The 14957-nt window shown below is 40.0% G+C and overlaps 1 protein-coding gene and 1 pseudogene across 1 annotated transcript; both read right to left on the bottom strand.

The window, feature by feature from the left end:
- Positions 1-41: 41 nt before the first annotated feature.
- Positions 42-2962, bottom strand: LOC145478414 (melatonin receptor type 1B-B-like). The gene has a single exon (XM_081456441.1). The coding sequence runs from the start codon at positions 2960-2962 to the stop codon at positions 1958-1960; it is 1005 nt and encodes a 334-aa protein (XP_081312567.1). The 3' UTR covers positions 42-1957.
- Positions 2963-5475: 2513 nt separating this feature from the next.
- LOC145471401 (fibroblast growth factor receptor-like 1) lies at positions 5476-12725 on the bottom strand (annotated as a pseudogene).
- Positions 12726-14957: the final 2232 nt, after the last annotated feature.

The following is a 14957-nucleotide window of genomic DNA, read 5'->3' as shown; positions in this document are numbered from 1 at the left end:
ATCGGCTGTTCTTGATGTTTTTATGGAATTGTAATGTAATTTAAAGGACCTCACGGGTCGCGTGATGAAACAAAATAAGATGTTGTAAATACATTAGAAGAAGAAATCATAAAATATATTTTAATTGAATAGTCCACACGTTGTTTTGTCATATTTATAACCGCAGTATTTTTATTATTTCTGTGAGAGAGGATTGGATTCGAGAGTGGTATGGATGGCAAGAGGGGCGTTCTGGGAAAGAATGCAAAATGCGGCCATTTCCGAGTTGCCTATTGCCTCTTTTTGCGATTCCGTTCACATGAAAATGTGTTCCTCCAACAGGTTCATTTTCATGCAAATCAAACTCATTTTCATATGAAAGGTTTTGTAGAAGGACTCGTTTTGAAACAGAGGCACAAGATAACTTTGGCGTCCCTTATCTGGTCGTGTTCCAACCAATGACTCCCTGCGCTGTGACCGCTCTCGTATCCAATCTTCACTCCCAAAATGGCCCAAGAACACATAGCGACTGACTACAAGAACACCCGTATACTAAGTTTCTTCCCCTACCTCTGGCCTCGCCCGGTTAGCTAACGGTCAGCGAGAACTGAAAAAAGACTCATAAGTTTATCAGCCTCTTCCGATCGAAGACACTGAAAACGTTCCGAAGATATCCGACAATTTCTGAATTTCACCGCCGGAGAATTCCCGAACAAAACCGAACATTACCGATTTCTTTCGAAGGTAACTCTGAGGTGTCCTAACGTTAGTTAACATGCTTATTGCAAATTAAGTTTTTGCTAGCGTTTTTCTATAGATTGTTCAAACGGGAACGACAACAACGCTAAAACATCTCTTTGAATCCAAAGCAATTAAAATGAATAGAGTTCCTTAACCTAATTAAGACTTCGAGGCGCAATAACGGACACAACATGGCATCAGGGGTGACGCACAAATTGACGCCATGTTGACTTTGATATAATTGAAAAGTTCTAATTAACGGAAATAGAAATAGTATTTTCATTTCCTTTTCAAGATAAGATTGCTTCATGTTTGTATTTCGCAGACAGGTTGGGGATAGCATCAATCTTTAAGACAGCTGAATGGCTTGGAACATTTTATTATTATTACTATTATTATTATTATTATTTCACTCCTTGCGTCATCAGAAAATTGTAGCTTTTTCCCCGTCTGTTACCGATAACCGGGTTAAAATAGGCTTGCCATATACATTGCCAACGGACTGGGCGATGCCAAAATAACATCCATGTAAACTCGTGAATCTGTAATAAGCGAAAGTTACCTAAGACCTACATTGGTAAATTGAACAGAATTGTTGAACGTTCTTGAAAGAAACAATATTGCAGCTAACAACCCAACTTGACGTATAGATAAAAATCTGGTATGTTAGTTTGTCTGCTTTCCTCGATCGGTCGATCGGAAATTCACTATTTCGTGTGCGATATTTTAGTTGGTATGGCTTTTATTCTCTCTCAGTAGAACAGGACAGAATGAAAACATCTTGTACTTTGTGGGATTATGTTGTTATTCATTGAGAGGGGTGGCGAATGATCCTTTCAAAACCATCGCTCTCGCAAAATTTTCGTCTAATTTGACGGGTCTCGCAGTCTCGGTTTTTTAGCAGTTCAGTGTATGTCTCGAGGTCTCGATTTTTTCACAAGGCTAACTCGAAGTCTCGATTTTATTTTTTGCAAGGCTGAGAAAGTCTCGAAGTACCGATTTTAATTTGTTTCTTTTTTTATGACGTCTAAACGTCTTAGAACCTGAAAGTTAAAACACTTAGAGGTCTCGGTCTGGCAATTGAAGAAGTCAAAATATCTCGGGCTCGCAAAGAAGAGCGCTAGTCTCGCCTTCTCGCGAAGTCTCGCATTTACATTAAGGGAAACTAACCTAACGAGCTGAACAGCTGCATACAGCTCACAACTAACAACAATAACTACGGTACTGTTTCGTTTCTTCACAAATGAATCATTTCTTTGTCTTCAGTAGCGATGTCTCCTCGTCTGCGACAAGTAATCATCTTGAGAATCTCAGCACGGAAAGTTCGGTTTAGAATTCCGTAAATGACGGAATTTATCGCGCTAGAGCTGAATACCAAAAACACCCACAGAGTTTGAGGTAGGCGCTGCTCAGCGATAGGAGGGTACGCCAGTTTAGTGTAGGCGATTCCGTATGACGGAATCCAACAGCAGGCAAAGCCAGCTATTAAGCCTAAGATAAGTTTACTTATCTTAATGTCTTCCAGTACACGGGCGTTACCATGTAGACTGCACGCGCGAAGCGAGCGGAGGGTGTCCGCGTTATGCCGGCGAACGGACCTCAGAACTCTCCAATAACAAAGAAACAGGGTAGCCATTGGTAGGAGCGCGAAAATAACTATGGTTATAACATTCCAGGCTGTTCTGTAAGCGCGGTCCGATATCTTGATATGACAAATTGTTTTCCCTGGGTCGAAGACAAAAGCTGGCCATTTTAAACCAGCAAATAGGGCGACGTAAACTACACAAAGAAGCCATAAGAAGATAATCATTTTGAGCGATCTTCTGCGTGTGAAAATCCGGCGATAAACGGCTGGTCTTGTGACATTGACGAAGCGGTTAACTGCAACTACTGCCATAGTTTCTAGGGAAACGAAGGCCAACACGAAAAAAGCGACCCCCTGAATCTGGCAGACGAACTGACCGTAAACCCACCGTCCTTGAATGAAGACTCCAGCCGAGAACGGCATGCACAGCAAGGCCATGAGGATGTCGGAAAAGGCCAGGGACAATATGAATAGATTGGTGGTGTTCCGTCGAAGGCGGGGGTTCCTTCTGATAGCTAAGTAAAGGAGGGCATTACCGGCGAGTGCAAACACGTTTATAAGAAGTACAGCTGTAGATTCTATCACTTGTAAAGTGGTACTGCGGGAAGAAAGGGCATTTGCGAGCCTGGTAGAAGACAAAGACGTTACGTTGGACATCTTAGAGATGAGAGGCTGTCTTGACGCAATCCGTTTAGCTAAGTAAGTAAATGAAGACCCGTTTACGGCTCAATTCATAACTTTCCTTCCGATCAGTCTCCGCCCGCATTGCTCTGTGCAATCATTGGGTAGCTGTCTGTCACGAGGCAAAACCCACCAACTATTAAAAATTTCAAAAGCTTAGTAAACAGGTCGTATAGATCAACACGAACAGCAGTCTTTCTGACTGACTTTCTGGAAAAATATCACGGAAATCACAAGAACTGATCATGAGGGAAATTGAAAAATACTAACAGCTGTATCCGATTTCACTTTTAGAAAAGTCCTGTAAAAAAGTTCTTCTGATGTAAAAGAAAATTGTCATTTGCACTGATGAAGGAGTAGCAAATCAAAATTTCCCCAGTATCGTGGAAAGTGGTGATACTCAGGCCCTAGAGAACTATCAACTACTGTCGATGATTTTGTGGGTAACCATGGCAAATAGAATGCTCGTTCGTCAGAACAAAGAAACTGCCACTGCCAAGGCGCTATTAATTTCGTGAACTCGACCGATTGAGATGCACTTCACTGATAAGTAGTAGTTCAAAGTTCAATAACATCTATGATCTTCGAGATCTGGTGGATAATTTCCCGCCAATCACATGCCGTCATGATCAAAAATCATTCTAACGCGCGCGAGCTGATGGAATATCTTTATTGGGGGAGGTCTGAAGAATGCTAAACATTGGTCTTCGATCTCATCACAGTTTATTGGAAACTAATGATAAATAACTTAGCGCTGTAAACTGGTATGTTTGCAACTTGCAGGGAACAAACAGAAACGCAAACGATGAAAGGGCAATGAATTCTTATGTGCCAAGCCGCCTAGTTCGCTACTTTGTCTCCGACCGGCAATAAATTAGTCGTAGATTAATTCACAAGACCTCACAACAAAGAGACGGCGGAGAGCACGTATGCTGTAACAAATGCCAATGGCTTTTAGCTCCTGCTTTTAGTTAATGGGTCGACGAAAAAACATCAGATTGATAGAAAATGTCAAAATAAAGAAGATGAAATTTTAGTGTCGAGAGTTCTAGTAGAATTCACTTAGTTTAACGTCTTTATCAGGAGTGTGTAATAGTTCTATTTAATAAATCGTTAACGTCTGATTAGTTGTTGACCGTTGTTGAATACCAAAATGTTGATATGAAAAAACTGACTAAATAATTTGCGAAAGGCATCGCCTCTAGCGGGAATTGTGTCGTCACTGAAAGATTCTTGAAAATGTGGACTGGAAATGAAGTTGTTTCTAAAGCTCAGTGATCAATAACAATAAAGGTGTGCTTTCTTGTCGTCAGGTTCACATTGCATCGCTGAGCAACTTCCGTAAGCCTCCTTTTCAGGAGAGAAATACACTGAAAGTTACAATTTCAGTACAGTCTAAAATTTTTCATTCCTGTATTCATTTAATTCTTATTGAGGTAGGTGAAAGGTGTTTATATTATGTTTAAGTATTTTTCTCTCTGTTGGTCTCCTTTGAAAATGGAAGTTTTCACTCTAAAACGCTTCAAACGTTTTCCGTCCACACTACGCCGAAGGAATTTAAAAACGCTACAATCAACGGTCATTTTGGATTTGTGTTAAAGGAAAACTCGGTGAGGTCATCGTTTTCAAAAAGCTCCGTTTTCAAAATGTTTTCCGTTCACACGAAAACGAAAAGCCGGTCTTCTCAAATTTCTCCGGTGTAGTATGGACGCTGCATTAGTTTTTGTGGCTTTTATAAGCTTTCTTTAAGAAGACAAATGACAATAAACATTCATTTAAACTTACAGTTCACGCCAAGTTTGCCACACCGAGATGAATATTGGAAGAGGCAACCACTTTCTAGTCCTCTGATTGGCTGTATTCTCTATAGGGGTACATACGATGTCTTATATCTGACTTAATTCTGCTGTTGGGTATCTTTACGTCAACCCGTCCTACAAATAACACTCTTAATTGTTTAATATAGGTCCTTTGCATTATAAGATGTAAACCGCGAGACGGCTCAAGCATGGTCAGTAACCAAGCAGACCTCTCAGAACTGGGGGAGAAAGACGTACTCGTTACGTGGTTTTGTTGAGGATCCTGATCGTTCAATCGAGTCCATTATTAGGGCTCTTGGTGGCGTACTCTTCTTGAGTTTTCGTTTTTGCCAAAAATACCACGCGATGACCACTGAAATAACAAGAGCTCCACATAACAGTATTGCCACAGAAATCAAAACATAGGGGCGAACAGAATTTGACTAAGGCTCTTTTCTTGCTTGAAATCCTGGCCAGAGAGAAATACAGAGATAATTGAAAGGGAAGGAAAAACAGAAGACAGACACACAGACAGACAGACACATACACAGACAGAACGACACACAGACACACAAACAGAGAGACAGGACAGACGGACAGACAGACAGACAAACGTACAGACACTGAGACAGTCAGACATAAACTCGTTTTACCAACTCTAGCTTACAGTATTTGCAATTTTCAAGATATTTATTACAGGAAACGATAACCACTCATTCTGCTACCCTTTCTTTTACCCGTCGTGCAAGAAAAGTGGCGATAGATCTCCACTTGATGAAATAACTGATCTTGTGCGCACTGACTGCATTTTAACCGCTCACCTTCAGTTGAAGCCGTTCCTGCAATGCCGTCCCCAGTTTTCTTTACAATTCTTGGTATCGTCACTGTAAATATATTTTAAATGTTTCCAGTTTAAGAATAATCGTGAAACGCCATCATTAACGATACGCCGCGATGCACGCGTTCTGATTGGTCAAAAATCTATGCCACGTGAGGGTTGCACCTGTGATTCCCCTCTCACTTTCCCCATTCTTTGCCTAGCACTACAGCATTGACAGCGCAGTGTTTTGAAGGTAATTCGAACATTTGCCATCATTTTCTGATCTTTTCCAAGTTTGATGGAGACAGGCATTTATAGATTTCCGACGAGCATAACATTTCTCGATTATACACACAATATTGGTGATCTATGCTCTTTACCGTCTTTACCTTATAGCTGGGCATATTGCAGACACATTTTTTGCTATATAAGATTTATTTGCATAATAATGAGAATAACTGACCTTTAACGTAGGCGGTGGGTTTCGCATATTTACTAAGGAAAGCACTGTTGTAATCGTTGCCGATATGATTGCTTACAAAGCACGTGTAGAGTCCAAAATCATCCTCGGTAACATTAGTTATTCTCAACTCAGCGCCGTAATGGTCCTTGACTAGGATAGTCTTGTAATAATGTGGATCTATAAGGCGGTATGATCCGTTCTCAAAGTCGTCACCAATTTTCTTTATTGATAAGACGGATTTGTCCCATTTCAGCCATCTGAAAACTGGAAGTGTTCCACTAACGAGCACAATGCATGTCATCGTTGCATTATCTCCAATCTGCACGGTTGTGTTCCTTGGAAGGCTTGTCTGTAAGATGGGCCGCGATCGTGGCTTAGCTGTTGAGAAGATGATGGAAATGTATTTTTAATTTCAAGCAGTTACAATACCAAAAGTGTCTGTGGTGCATGGTGCGGAAACTCGGCAAATTAAGTCATGTTTTACTTTATAAACAAAATCGCCTTACTTTTCCATTGCAGTTTTTTTTTAGAAGTAGACGTGCATGACTACATTTTTGTTTTGCTAAACTCACCAACAACCTGAAGCGTGTAAGTGTGATTTATACTGCCATATGGATTGGACACTATGCAAGTGTATTTCCCCGAGTCGTAGGGTACTAGATTTGTCAGTTTTAGGTACCAAATGGAAGTGTTAAGATGTGGGTCCATCCTTCGCCTGGGCATTTTCGTTCCGTCCTTTAACCATGTGTATTCGAGAGGTGGCGCTCCAGTCGCTTTACACTTCAATCTGATCGAGTGTGATGCTGGCCATGCTCGAAATGCTCTTTTTAACATATTTGGATCAGAAAAGGTTGGTGCTCCTAAACAAAGGACACAGAAACAAAATAATTAAGACCAATAAGTATGATTTGTAGCTTGACTCTACTTCTACAATCTTGTAGACATGGCCAGTTGCACAGGTGGCGCAAAAGCTTAATTTTCGTTATAATTCAAATTCATTGGAATGCCAAAGCAAAACCGGTGGTTAATAGTTTGCAAGTATTTACCTTATTTATTAAGGAATAGTCATTGATTAATGCGGGTTATGACCACTCTTCATGTGATATTGCCTGTTTTGAAAATGAAATGTAATAACCTTGTGGGAAAAGAAGAAATATGAGAAAGTTTTGATTGATTGTACAGATATTCAAATTAGAAGCGTTAGACGTCTAGTTTCCTTAGCAATCAGGAATTGCGAAAGTTGTCAATGGATTACGGAGAGTATACTCGTTTTGAACTGAACATCGGAAGAAAACCGATATTGCTTTGGTTTTTTATTTCTACACTGTGCAATGACATGCAAAACCAAAGAGGTTAATGGACTATAAACTTCAAGGAAACATGTTATACGAAAATTTTCTGTAGAGAGGGATTTTCTAAAAGTTAAAGTCAGCGCACTTACCTTTATTTTTCATCCGGGTAGCTGAGAAACAGGAGAGAGAGAGAGAGAGAGAAAAAAAGGTTTGATTTCAATCAAAAATCTTTCCAGTTCTTCTCAGTCCACACATATTCTACTCTGATTTTACTTACTTTTGTTTTCCTAATACACCCGTTCGTTTAGTAATGTCCAGGATAGCCAAGGCATTGCCAAACGTCATCTTTTTCGCACGCATTACGTGCCGTTTATTTAAAACTACCGATTCCATTTGCGGCATGTGATTCGTTGACTCGTTCCCAGTTGTCTTCTTACCTCTTTATCGACTGGGGACGAGTCAGGGATCTACGAATGGCATGGTAACCCCGGAAAGGGACAACTCACGAAGGGACAACCACAAATCATAACTTTTTTCAAACCCGGGCGCGGATCTAGGAAAAATGTTGACCGATTTACTGCAAAACGAGCGCCGAAGGCGCAAGGTCCTAGGGGGGGGGTCTGGGGGCATGGTCCTCCGGGAAATTTTTTTTTTAATTTTAACTACCTAAAGTACCCTTTCCTGGCTTTTTGGGTCAGTTAGACAATACATTTGCCAGTTCCATTCTCCTTGGATGAAGCCTTGCAAATCTGCGAATCATTTCGTCAAAGTCAATGTCCATGTTGTAATGTAAAATTTTGCCGCTAAAACGTGTCTATGACCCTTGTCTATTTCCGGTAATTGGCAAAAAAGAAGAAATAAAAAATAAATGTCAAAATTATTTTCGAGATTGAACTTGCAGTTTACTTTTATTAAAATATATATATATATATATATATATATATATATATATATATATATATATATATATATATATATATATGGCTTAGATACTACCACATGTGTAGTTTTTGGGGCGGCTTTTTAAGCTTAGCCTCCATCCCAGTTTTCAGCACTGCACTGATGAGGCCCAGAAGGCCGAAACAGTACTGTCTGCAGTTAGTTATATATATATATGTATATATATATATTTTTTAATAAAAGTAAACTGCAATATATATATTGCAATATATATATATATCTATGTATGTCTGAATTTATGAAAACCGTGTTAAAGACTTTGCACCAAAATAGCGGGCATGTTTTTGAACAAACGGTTAGAAAATGTACATAAATATGGCCATGTCGCACCGAGAGTGCTATCTACCTCGTGTACTCTTAATAGAGTCCATACCATGCCTATACAAGCCTTTAAAGTCGCTGCAAATGAGTCGAACGAGCCAAACAAAACTAAATTAGAGCTTAAATTGATCATTTGGTTCGCCGCGGCACTAATTTAGACAGGCTTAACCTCTGCGATTTCACCTAAATGACCTCACTAGGTCTTTACTGTGGGTTAAATTAGCCAGTCACGCTAACAAGAGCATGGTAAGCAGTGGAATCGGTTATTTACCTCTATATTTCAGCCAAAAAGTAGCCGTTACGTGACATTTCATTTCAATATCTGACCGGATTCGCAAAAACATAGCCATAGAATTTGACTTGTCACTGATAATCTAACTTGCTACAATTCTGTCCTAGAGCTAGCTTTCCACGAGGCTTATCGTAGCTCAAATAGCAGCAAATAACTCTCCTGTATGCCTTTTGAGGCCAGGAAGACTAAATTCACCGTCTTTTCGTTGAATCATGAATTGTACAATTTAATTAAGAGTGCTTTTAACATGAAATTGGAGTCTAAATCAACACGAACGTACAGATATCAAAACCGCGGCGGAGAGCTAATCTATCGCTTTCTAAAGGCCTGCATCGTCCTAAATGGACTGAACAAGAGCTTCCTACATCGAGAATCGATTGAACTTCAGACAAACTAGGCCATAGTTAGCAGTAAGCGAACACTCAACATGTTGTCGTTACGTCAATTATCGCCCGGAAGCCACGCAAATAAATTTCTTCCGCGCTAGCGAATCACAGACAGTTCTGATACTTAGCTAAGCCGAGAACGCCTAAAATTGATAAAACAAGGAAATTCTACTCACGATCAGCGCTTGAACTCATGTTCTTCTCTCTCCTCGTGGCCATGTTTTGCTCGCAAATAGCAATGTCCCGGATGTCCTTCAATTTTGTCGAGCGCGGAATGGCACATCCAGATTTCAACAGATTTTTTTTCTAAGTCTTTAGCTACATCAAAGTTCAAAGCAAATGACGCCAACAGCAGCTAGAAATGTCTAGTCCATTGCACGTCTAAGCCCTAAATTGATGTGGCGAAAGATTTTTGCTGTCTAAAGCAAGCACAACATTATCGCCACAGGGCAAACGGCCTTCTGTTACGGGACTAAATGTGACCCGTACAGTTTACACATGTCCTCAGGCCCGCCTCAGGTACGATAATGGACGACGCTTACTAGCAAAGCGTTAGACTTGGGCCTTCATTGGACTTAATGATGTCCTCGGGCAGACTTCCTTTAGACAGCAAATACAGAACGCTAGTCGGTCGCTCCTTGTCAGAGTCACCGCGCGAACTGAATTCAGACGAGTGTAGCCTGGGCTAAACTTAACGCAAATTGAAAAAGGGGGGGGGGGGGTCGATAAATAATGAAAAAAATACCTAAATAAATGAAACATGCGGCAAGGAGTTCCTACATTTCATGCTAGGTAAGATTTACAAGCTGCTGTCATAGCTAAAGCAGAAAAAAAAAACAAAGAAATGAAAAAAAAAAAAATCAAAAAACACCTGATTCAGTCTTTAACACCGTTTTCATAAATCCATAGATCCTGAAACCTGTTTGAATTGATGGTACAAGACTTGGTCTCTGCCTCTAGCCTTGTTTGAACACAGGGGTAGTGTAGTCCCGTAACCCTGTTGCAAGGACTTGTGGTAGCGATTTGATCATGAGTGCTGACCTTTACACGCGTTTTAATCATAATGAATATTCAAGAATTCAACATTCCAACACGTCCGGTACTTCAAACGTATATGGTGAAACTTTCAAATCGTTGGATGGCTTTCAAATGGCAGACATCGAAAGCATGAAAGTGAAAATGATTTCCATGAGCTCAGGTTGAGCGCAATTATTAACATTATCATTGATTATGAGTTTATTTATGGGAGCTACAGCAGTATCACGTAACACATCCAAACTCAGATCTAATCAAACTCCACAGGAAAATGTTTCATTATAGACATTGTGCACTCTGCTTTACGATTATATAATAGCTGTAACAAACAAGTACAACGCACATTACAAGCGAAAGCTTCGCTTTCATTTACCCTCGCCGAAGCTGCGCAATCGCGATACGCCGCGATGCACGCGTTCTGATTGGTCAAAAATCTATGCCACGTGAGGGTTGCACCTGTGATTCCCCTCTCACTTTCCCCATTCTTTGCCTAGCACTACAGCATTGACAGCGCAGTGTTTTGAAGGTAATTCGAACATTTGCCATCATTTTCTGATCTTTTCCAAGTTTGATGGAGACAGGCATTTATAGATTTCCGACGAGTATAACATTTCTCGATTATACACACAATATTGGTGATCTATGCTCTTTACCGTCTTTACCTTATAGCTGGGCATATTGCAGACACATTTTTTGCTATATAAGATTTATTTGCATAATAATGAGAATAACTGACCTTTAACGTAGGCGGTGGGTTTCGCATATTTACTAAGGAAAGCACTGTTGTAATCGTTGCCGATATGATTGCTTACAAAGCACGTGTAGAGTCCAAAATCATCCTCGGTAACATTAGTTATTCTCAACTCAACGCCGTAATGGTCCTTGACTAGGATAGTCTTGTAATAATGTGGATCTATAAGGCGGTATGATCCGTTCTCAAAGTCGTCACCAATTTTCTTTATTGATAAGACGGATTTGTCCCATTTCAGCCATCTGAAAACTGGAAGTGTTCCACTAACGAGCACAATGCATGTCATCGTTGCATTATCTCCAATCTGCACGGTTGTGTTCCTTGGAAGGCTTGTCTGTAAGATGGGCCGCGATCGTGGCTTAGCTGTTGAGAAGATGATGGAAATGTATTTTTAATTTCAAGCAGTTACAATACCAAAAGTGTCTGTGGTGCATGGTGCGGAAACTCGGCAAATTAAGTCATGTTTTACTTTATAAACAAAATCGCCTTACTTTTCCATTGCAGTTTTTTTTTAGAAGTAGACGTGCATGACTACATTTTTGTTTTGCTAAACTCACCAACAACCTGAAGCGTGTAAGTGTGATTTATACTGCCATATGGATTGGACACTATGCAAGTGTATTTCCCCGAGTCGTAGGGTACTAGATTTGTCAGTTTTAGGTACCAAATGGAAGTGTTAAGGTGTGGGTCCATCCTTCGCCTGGGCATTTTCGTTCCGTCCTTTAACCATGTGTATTTGAGAGGTGGCGCACCAGTCGCTTTACACTTCAATCTGATCGAGTGTGATGCTGGCCATGCTCGAAATGCTCTTTTTAATATATTTGGATCAGAAAAGGTTGGTGCTCCTAAACAAAGGACACAGAAACAAAATAATTAAGACCAATAAGTATGATTTGTAGCTTGACTCTACTTCTACAATCTTGTAGACATGGCCAGTTGCACAGGTGGCGCAAAAGCTTAATTTTCGTTATAATTCAAATTCATTGGAATGCCAAAGGAAAACTGGTGGTTAATAGTTTGCAAGTATTTACCTTATTTATTAAGGAAAAGTCATTGATTAATGCGGGTTATGACCACTCTTCATGTGATATTGCCTGTTTTGAAAATGAAATGTAATAACCTTGTGGGAAAAGAAGAAATATGAGAAAGTTTTGATTGATTGTACAGATATTCAAATTAGAAGCGTTAGACGTCTAGTTTCCTTAGCAATCAGGAATTGCGAAAGTTGTCAATGGATTACGGAGAGTATACTCGATTTGAACTGAACATCGGAAGAAAACCGATATTGCTTTGGTTTTTTATTTCTACACTGTGCAATGACATGCAAAACCAAAGAGGTTAATGGACTATAAACTTCAAGGAAACATGTTATACGAAAATTTTCTGTAGAGAGGGATTTTCTAAAAGTTAAAGTCAGCGCACTTACCTTTATTTTTCATCCGGGTAGCTGAGAAACAGGAGAGAGAGAGAGAGAGAAAAAAAGGTTTGATTTCAATCAAAAATCTTTCCAGTTCTTCTCAGTCCACACATATTCTACTCTGATTTTACTTACTTTTGTTTTCCTAATACACCCGTTCGTTTAGTAATGTCCAGGATAGCCAAGGCATTGCCAAACGTCATCTTTTTCGCACGCATTACGTGCCGTTTATTTAAAACTACCGATTCCATTTGCGGCATGTGATTCGTTGACTCGTTCCCAGTTGTCTTCTTACCTCTTTATCGACTGGGGACGAGTCAGGGATCTACGAATGGCATGGTAACCCCGGAAAGGGACAACTCACGAAGGGACAACCACAAATCATAACTTTTTTCAAACCCGGGCGCGGATCTAGGAAAAATGTTGACCGATTTACTGCAAAACGAGCGCCGAAGGCGCAAGGTCCTAGGGGGGGGGTCTGGGGGCATGGTCCTCCGGGAAATTTTTTTTTTAATTTTAACTACCTAAAGTACCCTTTCCTGGCTTTTTGGGTCAGTTAGACAATACATTTGCCAGTTCCATTCTCCTTGGATGAAGCCTTGCAAATCTGCGAATCATTTCGTCAAAGTCAATGTCCATGTTGTAATGTAAAATTTTGCCGCTAAAACGTGTCTATGACCCTTGTCTATTTCCGGTAATTGGCAAAAAAGAAGAAATAAAAAATAAATGTCAAAATTATTTTCGAGATTGAACTTGCAGTTTACTTTTATTAAATATATATATATATATATATATATATATATATATATATATATATATATATATATATATATATATATATATGGCTTAGATACTACCACATGTGTAGTTTTTGGGGCGGCTTTTTAAGCTTAGCCTCCATCCCAGTTTTCAGCACTGCACTGATGAGGCCCAGAAGGCCGAAACAGTACTGTCTGCAGTTAGTTATATATATATATGTATATATATATATTTTTTAATAAAAGTAAACTGCAATATATATATTGCAATATATATATATATCTATGTATGTCTGAATTTATGAAAACCGTGTTAAAGACTTTGCACCAAAATAGCGGGCATGTTTTTGAACAAACGGTTAGAAAATGTACATAAATATGGCCATGTCGCACCGAGAGTGCTATCTACCTCGTGTACTCTTAATAGAGTCCATACCATGCCTATACAAGCCTTTAAAGTCGCTGCAAATGAGTCGAACGAGCCAAACAAAACTAAATTAGAGCTTAAATTGATCATTTGGTTCGCCGCGGCACTAATTTAGACAGGCTTAACCTCTGCGATTTCACCTAAATGACCTCACTAGGTCTTTACTGTGGGTTAAATTAGCCAGTCACGCTAACAAGAGCATGGTAAGCAGTGGAATCGGTTATTTACCTCTATATTTCAGCCAAAAAGTAGCCGTTACGTGACATTTCATTTCAATATCTGACCGGATTCGCAAAAACATAGCCATAGAATTTGACTTGTCACTGATAATCTAACTTGCTACAATTCTGTCCTAGAGCTAGCTTTCCACGAGGCTTATCGTAGCTCAAATAGCAGCAAATAACTCTCCTGTATGCCTTTTGAGGCCAGGAAGACTAAATTCACCGTCTTTTCGTTGAATCATGAATTGTACAATTTAATTAAGAGTGCTTTTAACATGAAATTGGAGTCTAAATCAACACGAACGTACAGATATCAAAACCGCGGCGGAGAGCTAATCTATCGCTTTCTAAAGGCCTGCATCGTCCTAAATGGACTGAACAAGAGCTTCCTACATCGAGAATCGATTGAACTTCAGACAAACTAGGCCATAGTTAGCAGTAAGCGAACACTCAACATGTTGTCGTTACGTCAATTATCGCCCGGAAGCCACGCAAATAAATTTCTTCCGCGCTAGCGAATCACAGACAGTTCTGATACTTAGCTAAGCCGAGAACGCCTAAAATTGATAAAACAAGGAAATTCTACTCACGATCAGCGCTTGAACTCATGTTCTTCTCTCTCCTCGTGGCCATGTTTTGCTCGCAAATAGCAATGTCCCGGATGTCCTTCAATTTTGTCGAGCGCGGAATGGCACATCCAGATTTCAACAGATTTTTTTTCTAAGTCTTTAGCTACATCAAAGTTCAAAGCAAATGACGCCAACAGCAGCTAGAAATGTCTAGTCCATTGCACGTCTAAGCCCTAAATTGATGTGGCGAAAGATTTTTGCTGTCTAAAGCAAGCACAACATTATCGCCACAGGGCAAACGGCCTTCTGTTACGGGACTAAATGTGACCCGTACAGTTTACACATGTCCTCAGGCCCGCCTCAGGTACGATAATGGACGACGCTTACTAGCAAAGCGTTAGACTTGGGCCTTCATTGGACTTAATGATGTCCTCGGGCAGACTTCCTTTAGACAGCAAAT

Source organism: Orbicella franksi, chromosome 2 (assembly GCF_964199315.1).
Source record: "Orbicella franksi chromosome 2, jaOrbFran1.1, whole genome shotgun sequence".
NCBI classification, from domain to species: Eukaryota; Metazoa; Cnidaria; class Anthozoa; order Scleractinia; family Merulinidae; genus Orbicella; species Orbicella franksi.
Note: the sequence above shows the minus strand (reverse complement) of the source record. Positions and strands in the feature narration are given on the sequence as shown.